The sequence below is a fragment of the Ursus arctos genome, unplaced genomic scaffold (assembly GCF_023065955.2).
Source record: "Ursus arctos isolate Adak ecotype North America unplaced genomic scaffold, UrsArc2.0 scaffold_15, whole genome shotgun sequence".
Lineage (NCBI taxonomy): Eukaryota > Metazoa > Chordata > Mammalia > Carnivora > Ursidae > Ursus > Ursus arctos.
In genome coordinates this window covers 56,895,133-56,911,334 of record NW_026622819.1, presented here as the reverse complement: position 1 = coordinate 56,911,334, position 16,202 = coordinate 56,895,133, and the positions used below count along the sequence as shown (strand labels likewise).

The 16,202-nt window shown below is 39.8% G+C and overlaps 1 protein-coding gene across 5 annotated transcripts in view; it reads right to left on the bottom strand.

Moving 5' to 3' along the window:
* The window catches only part of DOCK2 (dedicator of cytokinesis 2), a 406,900-nt gene that overhangs the window by 378,098 nt on the left and 12,600 nt on the right, over window positions 1-16,202 (bottom strand). For all 5 annotated transcript variants that reach the window (XM_026510947.4, XM_057312309.1, XM_057312311.1 and 2 more), the window contains one exon: window positions 7,344-7,427. In XM_026510947.4, the coding sequence (XP_026366732.1) occupies window positions 7,344-7,427 (84 nt within the window). The remainder of the gene's footprint in view (window positions 1-7,343; window positions 7,428-16,202) is intronic.

The following is a 16,202-nucleotide window of genomic DNA, read 5'->3' as shown; positions in this document are numbered from 1 at the left end:
GATTATGAAGTAAACACACCTAGTAAAGGTATACAACTTTGGACAAGAAGAAAACATACCAATTCAGGGTAAGTGTTACCTATAGCATGGACAAAAAGACAATAGAATAGGGGAGGGATAAACAGAGGGTTTCAATTGCATCTAAAATTTTTATTTCTTAAAATGAGTGTTATTATTTGCTTATTGAGTGGTAATTGCCTGAATGTATTTTACTTTCCTACATGATTGAAATATCTAACGATATTAAGATCAAACAGAAGCTAGTAGTTTTCAGTGGTTAAGGGTGCGATCTCTGGAATCAAAGCCTGGATTTGAATGGAGATCTACAGCTTACTATCCGTGTGATCTTAGACAAGTCATGTGCTTCTCTGAACCTCAGTTTCTTTATCTGTAAAATGAGAATAATAATAGTGTTTGTTTCATGAGACTAAAGTTAGATAAGGAATTCAGAGTTTGCCCAGTGCCTGGCATATGGTAAGTGTTCAAAATTCAGTAAATACCATTCTCTCTTTTAAAAATCAACAATCGTCGTCATCATCATCATCATCAACAGCAACAACAACCGGAGAAATTTGGGCATATTTTCTATTTTATTTCCAGAACCCACAGATTTTGAATACTATCACTTTTTTTCAGTGATTTTTTTCAGTCATTTCAGCATATTTCCATGACAACAAAGTAAAGGAAACATGCTCCAAATTTAGTAGAATGGATGATGATTTGGCCTCATCCTCATTCAGAAGAGAAGAAAACTTCACTTTCACATGACCTATCTCTAAAGCAGACCCAAACAAAGGCCCATCTCCCTACATAGTGGCACTTTATTTATTTTTATTTAGATTTTACTTATTTATTTATTTGACAGAGAGAGAGAGAGAGAAAGAAGCAGGGGGAACAGCAGGCAGAGGGAGAGGGAGAAGCAGGCTCCCCGCTGAGCAAGGAGGCTGATGCAGGACTCTATCCCAGGACCCTGGGATCATGACCTGAGCCAAAAGCAGATGCTTAACCAACTGAGCCACCCAGGTGCCCCACAAAGAGGCACTTTAAAAAGACACCCTGTCAAGTGCTTATAATGATGCCTTTTTACCCTAAAAGCAAAGAACTTAGATCACTCTTGATGGAGTTGAGTCCAGAAGCTGCTACATGGCTCTGGGTATACCCTACTCACTAAGTGGTAGATCCAAAACTCTCCTTGCAGAGCTCTTTTCAGCTAAACCAAGAACGAGGTAATGTACTTAGAAACTTGGAAAGAGCTCCAGATATTTTTAAGTGAGAAAAGCAAGTCTTGAAATGGTATGTACAGTGTGGTCCCATGTCAAGGAAACAACAAAAGCTATGCCTTACCTTAAAAAGCAAAAGCTTCTATGTCAGCCTCCCCCATCACACCTTCCCTTTGTTTCATTTTGCAGTAAACACAATTCAAAAGCTCCTTGGGAACTTGGGAACCCATTCTCTTCCTTCTATTAGTAGGCCCCCATGACCCAGACAAGTGTATATATCAGTAGGTGGAAAGAAACTTTCCCTGTCATTCCAGAAAGGAAGCAAATATTGAAAGGGGAGCAGACATTCCCTCTGAAGGGCTTATAAAGAAGAGTCTAAATAAGCAAGGCTACCCCCAAAAGCCACCCTCCTACCACAGTCCATGTAATTAGAAGAGAGAGAGACAAAGAGACGGAGGGGTCTTTGGAGGTGGTAGTTGCTGCCTTAGGAGTGCTTGGTATAGCTTCCCTACCCCCAAGTCAAATCCAAGCATGGGGGTGCCTTCAGGGGATTTACTCCTAGGGACATCTGCCGTCCCATTCCCCAGCTACAAGACTATTCATGCAGGGCACTGGCTGATCTTTGGGTTTGTTTGATCAAGGAACACAGGGAATTGGAAAGAAAGCACCCCAAACTCCTACCCACCCCCAACCTGTTTAAATTTGAGAAGGAAGGGCGGCATTAAACTGGATATAGGATTGAAGTCTTCTTTTGAAATGTCATCAAATATCAGGAAAGATGTCAACCAAATGTGACTGAAGGAAGTGATTGAAGAAAAATCACACTGGTTTTTTATGTCTATCCCCCATGAAAAGTTCTGACTGCTCAATAAACATATGTATTTTCCACATCTAAAATCAGAACATAGAACGTTTATGCAGACTCTGGGTAAAAGAGGCAGCCTGAGAGGTGTACTATGGACCAAAATATAAGCATGAAGATATCTAAGGCTTAAAAACAACAGATATCCTTCTGAACTATTTGAGTTTTCAACACAACAAAATATGATCTTTATAATAAAAAGTTAACCAAAATGAGCTCTAGTGAAAGGAAATTCATTCATGCCTAAGGTTCCAGGTCAGGTTTTTGTCTTCCTCATTCATCCAGCTGAGTATAGGCAAGGAAGGGCTGGCTTCACCCATTCCAGGCAATCAGAGAGCCAGCTTCCAGGCTCTCTGGGCCATATTGTAAAGATATACACCTGCCAGTCTCCATGTAGCTCTATATAATGGTGGGAGGGATGGAATTAGCCAACACAGAGCACCTAAGAGTTAGGCATGGTGCTAGACAGCTTCCTACTTTCTCTCACACTATCCTCATAACAAGTCCAAGAACAGGCAATGGTAACCCATTTCACAGGTGAGAAAACTGAAGCTTACCTACCCAGCTAGTGGGTAGTGAAGCAGAGAATAACTTTCTGATTCAAAAGTCCATGGTCTTTCCACTCCTTTTTTGGTTTGTTTGTTTGTTTGTTTGTTTGTTTGGGGGGAGGATTTAAATACTATTGGGGGTGCCTGGGTGGCTCAGTTGGTTAAACACCTGCCTTCAGCTCAGGTCATGATCCCAGGGTCCTGAGATTGAGCCCCATGTCTAGCTCCCTGCTCAATGGGGAGTCTGCTTCTTCCTCTGCCCCTCCCCCTGCTCACACACTCTTTCTCCCTGTCGCTCTCAAATAAATAAATAAAATATTTAAAAATTATTGAAAAGTACAAAGAATAAGATAACCACTCATATTCCTACCACCTAGAATTAATCATTGCTAATATCTGGAGATAGGTGCTTCAAATCTTTAAGACTATTATTTTTTTGTTTAAAATTGATATGGACTGTTACAAAGAATTTAAAGTAAGCAGAAAAGTGTAAATATAAGAACTAAAAGAATTATCCTGAATCCCATTATCCAGAAAAAGGAAAATACTTTAAATATAATTTTAGTCAACTTCTCATATATATTTATACACACAGGGTGACAGATGGATAAATAGATAAAATATAATTTTTAAAATACTCTCAAAAAAGTCAGCATAGAGTAAAGACACTGCATAAATAAAAATCTCAAATACCAAACTTAATCTTATTTGTACTTAATAGAAGGAAAAGAAATGAAGTGAAATTGAAGGAAATGTTGAAACTTTGATTAAATATTTCTTCTTAGGGGAACCCTCATGCACTTCTGGAGGGAACACAGACTGGTATAGCAGTGCTGGAGAATAGTATGGAGGATCCTCAAAAAATTAAAAATAGAACTACCCTATGATTCAACAGTTGCACTATTAGGTATTTACCCAAAGAATACAAAAATAGGGGCGCCTGGGTGGCTCAGTCATTAAGTGTCTGCCTTTGGCTCAGGTCGCGATCCCAGGGTCCTGGGATCGAGCCCCACATCAGGCTCCCTTCTCCACTGGGAGCCTGCTTCTTCCTCTCCCACTCCCCGTGCTTGTGTTCCCTCTCTTGCTGGCTGTCTCTCTCTGTCAAATAAATAAATAAAATCTTAAAAAAAAAAAAACAACAAAGAATGCAAAAATACTAATTCAAAGGAATACATGCACCCTGATGTTTACAACAGCATTATCTACAACAGCCAAATTATGGAAACAGCCCAAGTGTCTAGGAACAGATGAATGGATAAAGAAAATGTGGTACATATAAATATATATGTATATTTACTCAGCCATAAAAAGAATGAAATCATGCGATCTGCAAAGACATGAATGGAACTAGAATGTATTATGTTAAGTGAAATAAATCAGTGAGAGGAAGACAAATACCATATGACAAATACCATTTCACTCATGTGTGGAATTTAAGAAAAAAACAAATGAGCAAAGAGGGGGAAAAGAGAGAGAGAGACAAACCAAGAAACAGACTCTTAAGTATAGAGAACACACTGATGGTTATCAGAGGGGAGGTGGGTAAGGGGATGGGTGAAATAGATGATAGGGATTAAGGAATGCACTTCTCATGATGAGCACAGGGTGTTTTATGGAAGTGTTGAATCACTATATTGCATACCTGAAACTAATATTGTATGTATATTAACTATAATTTAAATAAAAATTGAAAATAAAATAAGATAAACATTTCTTTATTAAAAAAGATTTCCAAAAGCTCCTTTAAAATAAAAATAGTTATGAAAAGCATTAAAAGATTGAAGTGATTATGATTTTTAATTGTAATATTTTATTTCTAATTGATATTGACCAACTCTCTGTTATGATAATATCATAAAATTAATCTATTCCCTTCTCCTTACTTCTCGATTTTACGTGTTTTTTTTTTATATTGTTCACTTTCCTAACAAAAACATTTCTTGGTATTCATAAATATTGTAACATTCAATACCAGTCTCTATAAATCGATTCATTTAGACCCAATGCTCACCACTATTTCCTTTTATCACAACTTTTTAATTCTTGTATTTTTAAATTTTGATTCATCTCTCAATTGGCTGAATTTTATTTTTCAAGTACATTTCTGTAAAAGCATTTCATGGGCACACCCAAGTTCTTTTTATTACACCATCCTGACTCATTTTTGACTAACACTGTGGTTTTCACTTTTTATATTTGCTGGTAACAGGTTTTCAATCAGAATCAAAGGCAGAACTCCCCATCTGCAAAGCAGACAATACCAGGCCTGATCTCAGAGACTGTAGCTGTTGAAGGTCCTCAGGGAAAACTTAGGGTCCCATAAATTCCAGTTAAATCTCCATACAGATATGGGTGTAGGCATGGTAAGTCCTGCTGTTTTGTATACCAATGCTTCAGATACATAGAATCACGTTAACAGACTTCCGAACATTGAATACGTATTTGCAAAGTATACATGAATTGGCAATCACTCACTAAATTAATATGCCCAGCTCTTTCCAGAAAGGCACTGTGGCCACTTATTACAAGGATATATTAGAATAAAACTAATAAAATAGAATTAAAAATGCAAAACCAGAACCAAAGAGGTTAGTAACAAGGACACTAATCCCAAAGACAAATAAAAGTGGCTCAAGTCAGCAAGTGTGGCCTTTCTGAAGATCAGGCACCAGATCAGGTCAAGGAACAGAAGGCTCTGACTAGGCAACTTGTGTGGTCAGTTTACTGCCCTTAAGCTCTTTCTCCAGGAAAATCACATGAAAAGAAGAGGAATATACTTGTCTGAATCTCAAAATGTGGAACACAACAAATAATCACTGACAGTAGGCGCTGTCTTGGTAGGCAAGGGGTGGAAGAAAGAGTGTGGGCTTGCATGCATAAGGAGGGATACATAGCCATGCCCTCTGTGTGACCCTCAGAAAGTCATTTCTTTTCCCTGAGTCTTGATTCCTCACTTGCAGCTATGAGGCCTCATGCCTGTTTCTCAGGATTAGCATTCCGCAGCACCTAAGAGACACTGCGGAGAGCTGTCAAGCTGTTGATATTTCACTCTTCTCCCTTGTTAGATACTTACAGTTTGCTTATTTGCCACTGGGTAGAACGGGATTTGTAAAAGATGGGTTGCCCTGAGGCAAGGGGGCTGGGTGTTTGGAACCATATCCCTTCCTTCCTGCCCCAGCCTTATTCATTCTGTGTGTAAAAGGTTTGCATAGGGCCAGACTGGGATTTTTAGAGGCCTGGATGCTAAAAAGTTCATCATTTCACCTCATATACAACCTAAAATAACAATAATATTAAAGGATAAGATAAATGTAAGGAAGGTGAACAACATTCTTGTTTCTCCCATGATGACTCCTTTAAAGCTGTTTTGAGATATCAGATATCAAATACTTTCCCCCTCACAAGAGCTCTTCTGCTTGTTTTTTGGTTTGCGTGTGTGTGCATGTCTGCTTGTATACACGTGTTTGTATATGTGTATCTATACGAACATGCCTCCCGTGTTTATGTTTCCATGTGTGTGTGTGTGCGTCTGTTTGTATATGTGTGTGTATATGTGTGTATGTGTGCGTGCGCGTGCGCACCAATCTACAGAATTGCCTTGGAAGTTACACATAGCGGATCTGGCATTGGGGATAAGACCTGTACTGTGGGTTGCCCTGAGGAGTGACCAGACTAACACATTATAAGGAAGTTAGTGTAGTGCCCCCAGAATGTAGTTAAGAATCAAATGCGGCTAGTTCTGTAGGCAACATCTTTCCTCTGGCTGGCTATTTCCTCCTTCACAGCAGCATGCCTGCTTCCTGTCCACCACTCACTCCTGTCCTAGCACAAGAGCTCTCTAATCTGAGGGATTAGTTGGGGGGGACGGATGGGCCTGGGTGCTCAGTCCATTCACTTCTTTCTTTCTTCTTGCTTGGCCCAGCTACAGGAAGGACATATGCTCTCCACACAGTAGGATTAGAGACAGGGAGGGGGAGAACTGTGGAGGTCCTGCTCTGCCAGTGAGGACTGGGAGAGCCTGCCTGACTGTGGACAACAGATTGGCAAGCTCATTCGGCTCTTACACCCAAGCCATGCTCCCAATATCAATTTTATCAGTGACATAGGTGATATATTGATTTATAATGCCCTGCCTTATGGGTCCAAGGCCATTAGCTTTTCTGCAAATTTTAAAAAGCACCCCTACCACCACCACCACCATGCCCAATAGACATTTGGCTTCACAAGAGGATGGCACCTCTGTGGGAAGAAAGGTGCCCAAGACAGGGCTCGCAGTTTAATGCAGGATATGAGTACTGCTCCCAGGACCAGGTACAGTGCCCATACCACACAGTTATACATAGCAGTTCTTTTGGAATCAAGGGTATAATTTACTGAGCTCTTCAAAACCCTAATAGTGCTGATTTCCCTTTATAATCTTATTAGTATTAATACTAAGAAAGGCCCAAATAGCCCCATGGCTATGGTAAATGGATAGCACAACAAACATCAAACCCCACAAGTCAGGCCTTTGCTATTAAGCATAAATTCCTAAAATAACAAAGCATTATTTTCAGTAAATTCTAATTGCCAATATTATCAAAATGTGTAACAGTCCACACACAGTTGCAGGTTCCAAGAGAGGGCTGGAGGTGCTAGGTATGCACTGCAGATGTCCCAACACCATCAGCCAGGGGGCCTAGCATCCATGGGTCACCTGAGCCAATGACTCACCTCCGCAGGTCTCCTGTATTCGCACCACATCACCAATCTGCAGGGAGAGCTGGGGGGCTCCATTCCCTTGAAAGTTGTATATAGCTGTGAAATGGAAGAGAGGGACAGCATGGTGAGATCTCTGGATACTGAGAATCACTGCTCCTCCCTGCTGTCCCTGAGTTTACCTGACCCCATGCAGCCTACATGGGTTAATAAGACCAATGCAGAAACCCACTGCCTACCGCAGGAGTCAATGCAGGCCTAGTCTGGCTGCTAAAGGCCTCCACTCATTAACCAAACCTGACCCCTTCCTTGCATGACAAGGAAGCTATTGATATCATCTACCATAGGTTGACCTCTCCCAGTACACCAGGCACGTACTCTGCACATCTTCTCATTCCATTCTAACAGTAACCCTGTGAGGTATAAACTGCGAGCCCATTTTATAGATGGAAAACAGAGGTGCTAAGAAGTTAAACGATTTGTTCAGTCTTCAGGCCAGGAAGTGACAGGAAAATCAGTATCTAACTTCCATATTCTCAATCACTATGATGAGGTACTTGCTGCTCCCCAATTACTCCCTCCTGGTGACAACAGCCTAATATTCAAGGATTTTCCCTGTCTTTCCATTTCTATTATCAGTCCCTGGGGAGCAGTAGTTGGCTATAAACATTCAGAGTCCCCCCTGTGCTGTCAGAACCTCTGTTAATCACTTAGAACACAAGATCATGGGTATCATTGTAATGCACAGGCCCCATTCAGCACCACTTGCTAAGTGAGGGCCAGACCACATTGTTTATCCAGATTAGGGATGCAGCCTACTTCCCAAAAGCTGAAATGGAACCACCAGCTTGGGAGGTTTTCAAGAACAGAATAGTCCCCAATGCATGTGGTTTAATTTAAGGAAAGACTCTCAGGAGGGTGGACAGTATGATCCTAGAATGTTGTCATCATTCATTCATGCAGCAGACATTCAGTAAGTGGGTATGATGTGCCAGGCACATGATAGGCATTGATCTTGCTCTTTTGGTGAACACAGAAATAAATATAAGTTTACAAAATATGAGACATGTGAAAGAGAAAACAATAGGGCCTGGCAGAGAGTTATAAGACACATCAACTTTGGTTGAGGTGCTTAAGGAAGGCCTCCCTGAGCTGCTACATGAAGTATTTGAGCAGGTCAGCTATGGGGACAACAACAGAGGAGCATTTCAGGAAGAGATAACGGTAGGTGCAAAGGCCCTAAGGAAGGAAGACACTTGGCATATGCAGAAGACCATCAAAAGAAACCACTGTGGATGGAGTATGATAAGAGAGGAGAGGGTGACATAAGATGAGGCTGAAGAGGTAGGAACCAGGTCAAACACAGCCTTGTGATGAGTTTGGGTTTTATTCCAAGAGAATGAGAAGCTGGAGGGATTTTATTTATTTATTCGGGAATAGCTTTATTAAGATATAATTTGCCCTTTTAAAGTGTATAATTCAATGATTTATTCACAGAGTTGTGTAGACATCACCATGAGTAATTTTAGGAAAATCTCATTACCTCAGAAAGTTCCCTCAGCCCCAAGTGGCCACTAATCTACTTACTGTCTCTACAGATATGCTTATTCTGGGCATTGCATATAAATAGAATCATATAATATGTGGTCTTTTGTGACTGACTTCTTTCACTTAGCACAATGTTCTCAAGATTCATCCATGTGGTAGTAACTGTAGCAACTCAATTCACTCCTCTCCCATTGGTCCTCAGTTTCCTCATATGTCAACAAAACAAAATGCATTCAAAAATTCTTCTTTGGGTGACTTCAGCAAAAATGGCAGAGTAAGGTACTCCAAGTGTCTGTCCTGCTAAAGCAGCAATGAAAAATCTGACAAAAGCTCTCAGAATCAACTGTATGAGAACTCTGGAAAACAGTCCACAGTTTATAGCAATCAAGCAAATGTTTAATCAAGAAAAAGGCATCTGAAACCTGGTAAAGCTTTGTGGCATTTTAACTTATTCTTGTCCCACTCCCTGCTCCCCATCTCAGCGTCAGTTTTGAAAATGATATTCCATATCCTTTGTGTGTGTTTCTAGAGCCCGAGGGAGCAGAGAGGACCTTGTTCTACGACGCTGTATTTGTCTCTTTTTATCTGTCTGTGGGCTCCCTAGAGGACTAGAGCTATGAGCTTGCCCTTCATTATTATTTATTATTTATGTTTTTGAGGATGGAGAGGAGAGGAAATGAATTGAGTCAATGGTGAGACTACCAGGAAGACTCCGGATTCCTCTCATTTAGTTCAATCTGCCTTCTGCCCTGTTTGGTCACATGATTCATCAGCAACAAGCCTCTATTTGGTTTGGAGACCACTGGGATTAGAGAGACAGAGCAATGGACTTTTCATGGGCCTTTCCACATGTACTCTGCCTCCCTCCAATCTCCACACAGCAGCCAGTGCAATAGTCAGTGCAATGGGATTATATCACTCCTCTGCTTAACTAACACCCTTCAGCCTTCCATCTGCTGGCATACATATGAACAAAAGATGGTCTATCCATACAATGGAATATTCTTCAGCCACAAAAAGGAACAAAGTACTGACAGTTGCTACAAGATGGATAAATCTTGAATGTACAACACCCACATACACCAGCGGATCTAGAAGGCTATGCACAGGTCTGGACACATGCTAAGAAAATATGGGGAAAAGTCCTAAACTCTCAACTCTGATTGACCTTCAAGCTCCATATTGGCAGGAAATGCAGGCTAAGGCAGAGTTGCAAGTGGTCTGGCTACATGTTATAGGTATGCCCCTACCCACACATACAGAGTCCAGCTACAAACACCAGATTTTTTACTTTAAACTCCAGTCATCTGGAGATTTAAGTGACCAGTCTTCACAAAAATACTTTAGAAAAGTCACTAAACAAACAAACTACTACAGCCTATATTAAGCAGCTGCAACCAGTCCTGGCAAGGAAGAGAATCTGACATCTCAGTTAGCACATTGGAATATTCAAGATATCCAGTTTTCAACATAAAAATTATGAGGCATGTAAAACAATAACAACAACAGCAATAACAAGAAAGAATGGCCCATTTACAAGAGAACAAAAAGAAAATAATAGAAATTGCCTACAGAAGGACAGACATTGGATTTATGAGACAAAGACTTTAAATCAGTTGTCTTAAATATGCTGAACTAGCTAAAGGAAACTATGGGCAAATAACTAAGTAAAACCAGAAGATTAAGTTCTCATAATACAGAGAATATCATTAAATAGATAGAAATGACAAACTAATAAAATGGAAATTCTGTAGCTAAAAAGTACAATAACAAATGTGAAAAACTCATTAGAGAGGCTCAATAGCAGATTTGAGCAGGCAGAAGAAAGAACCAATAACCTTGAAAGTAGGTCAGTCGAGATTGGCCAGACTGCAAAACAAAAAGAAAAAAGAATAAAGAAAAATGAACAGGACCTAAGTGACCTGTGTGGGACACTATCAAGCACACCAACTTCGCATAATGGGAATTCCATAATTAGAGGAAAGAGAGAGAAAGGAACAGAAAGAATATTAGAAGAAATAATGGCCAGAAGTTCCATTTGATGGAAGACATGAATTTACACACCCAAAAAGCTCAGTGAGATCTGAGCAAAATAAACACAAAGATATCCACACTGAGACATAATTATCAAACTGTCAAAAACCAAAGACAAGGAGAGAATCTTAAAAACAGCAAGAGAGAACTCATCATGTACAAAGACTCCTCAATAAAATTAATAAATGATTTCTCTTCAGAAACCACAGAAGCTAGAAGACATATTTAAAGTGCTAAAAGGAAATAAGCAAAAACAAAAACAAAAAACCTCAACCAAGAATTCTATCTCTCACATATTATCTTTCAAAAATGAAGGAGAACTTAAGAGATAAACAGATATAGAGGTCCATCGTTAATAGACAATTGGAAAGACAAGTGCATAAAACAATAATTATAAATCTACAATAATGGGTAAATCATGTATAAAAATGTAATGTGTGACAGTAACAACAAAAAGGGAAAGTTTTTCACAGAAGCAGAGATTTTGTATACTATTGAAGCTTAGTATTAACTCAAAATATATTGTTATCATTATAAGATGTTAATTGTGAACCCCAGATTAATCCCTAAGAAAATAACCAAAAGGTAAAAAAATACAGAGAGAAGTAAATGAGAAAGGAATCAAAACAGCAAAATAGGAAAAAAAAAACCAGACAAACATAAAAGAAGGCAGTAATGAAGAATTGGGGAACAGAAAAATATTGTAAGATATATAGAAAACAAATAGCAAAATGTCAGAAGAAAATCCTTCTTTATGAGTATTTACATTAAATGTAAATTAATTAAACCCTCCTGACAAAAGGCAGAGATAGACAGTAAGGATTATAAAACAACAACACCACCACTAACAACAAAAACCGACCATGATCCAACTATATATTATCTATGAGAGACTCACTTTAGATCCAAAGACACAAGTTAAGTTCAAACTGAAAGAAAAAATGTTCCATGCACATGGTAACAAAAAGAGCACTGTAGTGGGTATACTAATATCAGACAAAACAGACTTTAAGTCAAAAGTGTTACAAGAGACAAAAAAGAGCATTATATATCGGCAAAAGGGTCAACACACTGAGAACATATAGCAATTAGGAATATATGTCCCTAATAACACAGCACCAAATGTATGAAGCAAAGATTGACACAATTAAAAGGAGAACTAGGCACTTCTAAAATAATAATCAGAGACTTCAATATCCCACTATCAATAATGGATAGAAAAAGTAGGAATAAAATCAATAAGAAAATAGAGGACCTGAACCACATTATAAATAACCAGACCTAACAGACATATACAAAATACTCTATCCTACAACAACAGAATATACATTCTTCTCAAGTGCACATGGAACATTCTCTAGAATAGTCCATATGTTAGGCCACAAAACATATCTCATACATTAAAAATACTGAATTCATACAAAGTAACTTTTCCAACCACAAAGGAACAAAGCTAGAAACGAATAACAGAAATAAAACTGGAAAATTCACAACTATGTGTAAAATAAACTACATACGCTTTTTTTTTTTTCTCTTAAGTAGGCTCCACGCCCAGCGTGGAGTTCAATGGAGGGCTCAAACTCATCACCCTGAGATGAAGACCTGAGCTGAGATCAAAAGTTGGACGTTTAACTGACTGAGCCCCCCAGGCACTATACTCTTAAGCAGCAAGGGATCAAAGAAGAACTCACAAGGGAAATTAGAAAATATTTTGAGACAAATGAAAATGAAAACACAACCCACCAAAACTTACAGATGGAATGAAAGCAGTGATCATATCAGTGAAGGGGGGCCTTCAAGAAGAAATGAGATCAGAACTGTCCTCAAACATAAACAAGAGGTATTTGTAATGTTGCTTCACTATGTCCCAGAGAAGGACATTCTCAGTTGCCCTTTTATGTTGTCTTTACTACTACTACATGAGATAGCTACTATCCCCATTTTACAGATGAGGAAAATAAGGTTCAGAGGGTTTAAGTGGCTCACCCAAAATCTCTCCTTACCCTGTTGGTGGTAAGTCACACAGCCAGGACTCAAATCCAGCCCTGTGCCTTGCTCATTCTCTGTACCTGTTGCCCCCCACCCCCACCCCACAGAACCTAGATGATAGGTATTTAGGTGTTCACCAGCCCCTGCTTCATGCTTCAGTCTTGCCACATTCTCTAAGGGAAAAGGAGGAAACTTACAAGATATTTAGTCCAAACACCTGTACAAACCAGCCCTTTCACCAAGAGACCAACTAGTCTTCATAGGTATTCATAGTAATGCAAAGTCTCCATCCTGAGAGACGATAAAGCTTGGGAGCCAAGAGTCTATCTGGAGTCAGAGAGATGTGGCTCCTGAGCCCAGTTCTACTCTTTGTTGGCTCTGGCCTCAAACCCAGAGGCACAGCCATGTGATATACAGGCTTTGTCTTGCACCAGGCCACCCAAGCAAGAGAGCATTGGAGGCTAGTACCCAACCTGTGATCTACTTGCAAGACCTGCACCTTCTCTGGGCAGGGGAGGGGTGTTTTTATGTAACCCACACAAAATCATTGTAGGGGCCAGTGGAAGCCTGCCTGAGCAGCAACTTCACCTCCCTGAGCCTCATTTTCCCCAACTATAGAATGGAGGAGATGATAGTCCCTAATTTGCAGGGTCCTTAGGAAGCTTGGCTGAGGTTAAGACACGGAGGGCTTGACTGGTGTCTGGCCATAGTAAGTTCTCAATAAATGGTAGTCATTTTTCTCTTTATTAGCATTATAAAACCTCCTAAAGCAATCTATTCAGAAGAACTCCGTCAGAGCTCTTCTTTAGGTCACCTTTAAATCTGCCTCCCTGCAGTTTGCAACAAATGACACCGTTGGTCAATACTGAATAAAATTAATCCTGTGTTCCAAAGCAAACCTTGAGAAGGCCCTCAGGGGACACAAGAATCTCTTCTACTGCATAAACAGAGCATGTTTCTTCATTCCCTTTACACTTGGCCTGATTTCAAACCCTGTCCCCACACAGGCTGCTGACATTTGGACACACTCCAGTTGTTGGTGCCCTAACTCAGATTTTCCACTCCCTGTCTCTCCAACCCCAGAAATCTGGCTAAGAACATGGCTGTCACAGGCCTGGGCAGGGCCAAGGAGGCAACTGAGGTTTCTAACAGAAGAAAACCATCTATAATATGAGTTGACCTCTGAAGCACTAGCAAATTTAGGTCTGTCCATCAGACATTTGGAAGGTGGGGAGAGACTCTTTTGTTCCTGTCTCCTCCCCATCTTTCCTTAGAAATAGCTTCCTTGTTCTGCCCAGCTTTGTCGGGTAAGAAAGTTCCAGTCAATCAACTTAAGATGTCTTGGACATATCTTGAAACCCGGTATTCAACATGAATGAACATATTCATTCCAAAGATTCACGTTTTATGAAAATGAAAGTAACTGATATTGCTGTTTAATATATAAATGTATTTCTGCCTTTGCATAAGGGCCTTTGTTCTTAAGGCTCCATTTGGGGAAAAGCAGACATTACTGACAAAGGAAGTGGCTTTGCATACCAATACCCAATTCTGTTAAGTTTTCTAAATGACTAACAGGAAACTTTGAACCAGAATGCCACTGTTTGCTAAAGTTTGATTGCTTATCTATGATCCTCATTTGAGTTATTTCTGACCAGTATAAAAACAGATCACCTTCTTCCCTATTCCCTGTAGGCCTAACCACTGTCAACTTTTGAATGAGGGATGAAAGGGGCAGAAAAACACGAGGAAGATATAGGACAAATAATAAGTAAAAATCACTGAAATCATATCCTGCTCCACCCTGTTCATGCCCCCTCAAGGAAGACAGACAAGTGGCGAGTGGTAGGATTCCCAAAGACAACCATTCTAGCTTCCCCTTTCATATGAGGTCTCCAGACACTAGAGAATATTGACATATTCCCATGACCTCTCCCTGTATCAAAATCCTATACTTCAGGAACCAAGGCAGCAGTTGGTTACCTACAAGCCCACTCAGAGCAAAATACTTATAGCTGAGGACCAAATGGATGTTTAAAGTACCAGGGCCATCTGGGCTCATTAAACCCAATGAGGACTCTCATGTTGGAAATCTGAGTAGGCAAGCCAGTGGAAGCAGCTACTTTGAGACAGATGAGACTTCCAACAACCATAGAAGTAGAATCCACTGATTAGCCACCAATTCTATGTAAACATATTGAGATACACTGCTCATCAGGAGCCCAAATTGAGAGAAATAAGGAAAAAGTAAACACCACTGTTACAGCACACAGTTCATAGAAACAACTAGGGTGGGGTCTCTGTAGTTCGTGCAATGTTAGAAGATAAGTACAATGTTTCTCTTGGATTTATAGATGAGGAAACTGAGACATAGGGAGGGTAAACAACTTACACCTCATAACTTTGATTGACAGATAGATAGATCCAGAAGTCTACCTTCTAACTACTATACACACTACTTGCCACCCCCTCCAAATGGTAAATGCTTATTAGGCATATATTATGTACCAAGTATATATGATTTTCAATAGATATTCATTTGCACATCTACTAGTGGGTTAGTTACTATTCTGGGTACTGGAGTGACAGTGACAAGTAAGACAGATAAAATCCCTAGCATTCTACAAGTATCATCTCCTTTCATCTTCACAGTACTCCTCCAAGGTATTACCCTTACGTAACATATGAGAAACTCAAAGAGAGATTGAGAAACTTGCCTATGACCACACAGCTAAAAAGTGGTAAGAAGTGAATTCAAGCTCAGATCAGAGTCCAAAGTCCTTGCTTCCCTTACCAGCCGATTTCTGATGTTATAATTTATTGTGTGTTTTTGTGTGTGTATGTATATATGTAGGTATGTGTGTGTATGTGTATAGTGGAAATATATACTTTGTGTGTGTATATATATCCACACACACACATATATATGTATATAACTATACATATATATAGTATTTACACATATACCATACTTGTTCATCTCCTGTCTTTCCCAGCGTCAGTGAGGGTGAAGACAGTCTGCCTTGTTGACCACTGAATTTCCAGTGCTGAAACAACACCAGGCCCACAATAGAAGTTCAATCAATATTTACTGGGCTTTAATAAATACTTGTTGAAATGAAGGGATGTGAACATGAAGGGCAAGTATGCCCCTTCTTCTGGCTAAACTCTTCCTTGAATTTCTTGAGATAACTTCAGGAGATGCTGACCCAGCTTGGTTGCCAATTTTGATTGTAGCCATCAAGTGCCCTGTGACTTTTAGGATGGATTCATACCTCATCTGGGGCCCTGCTCTTTGCTGAC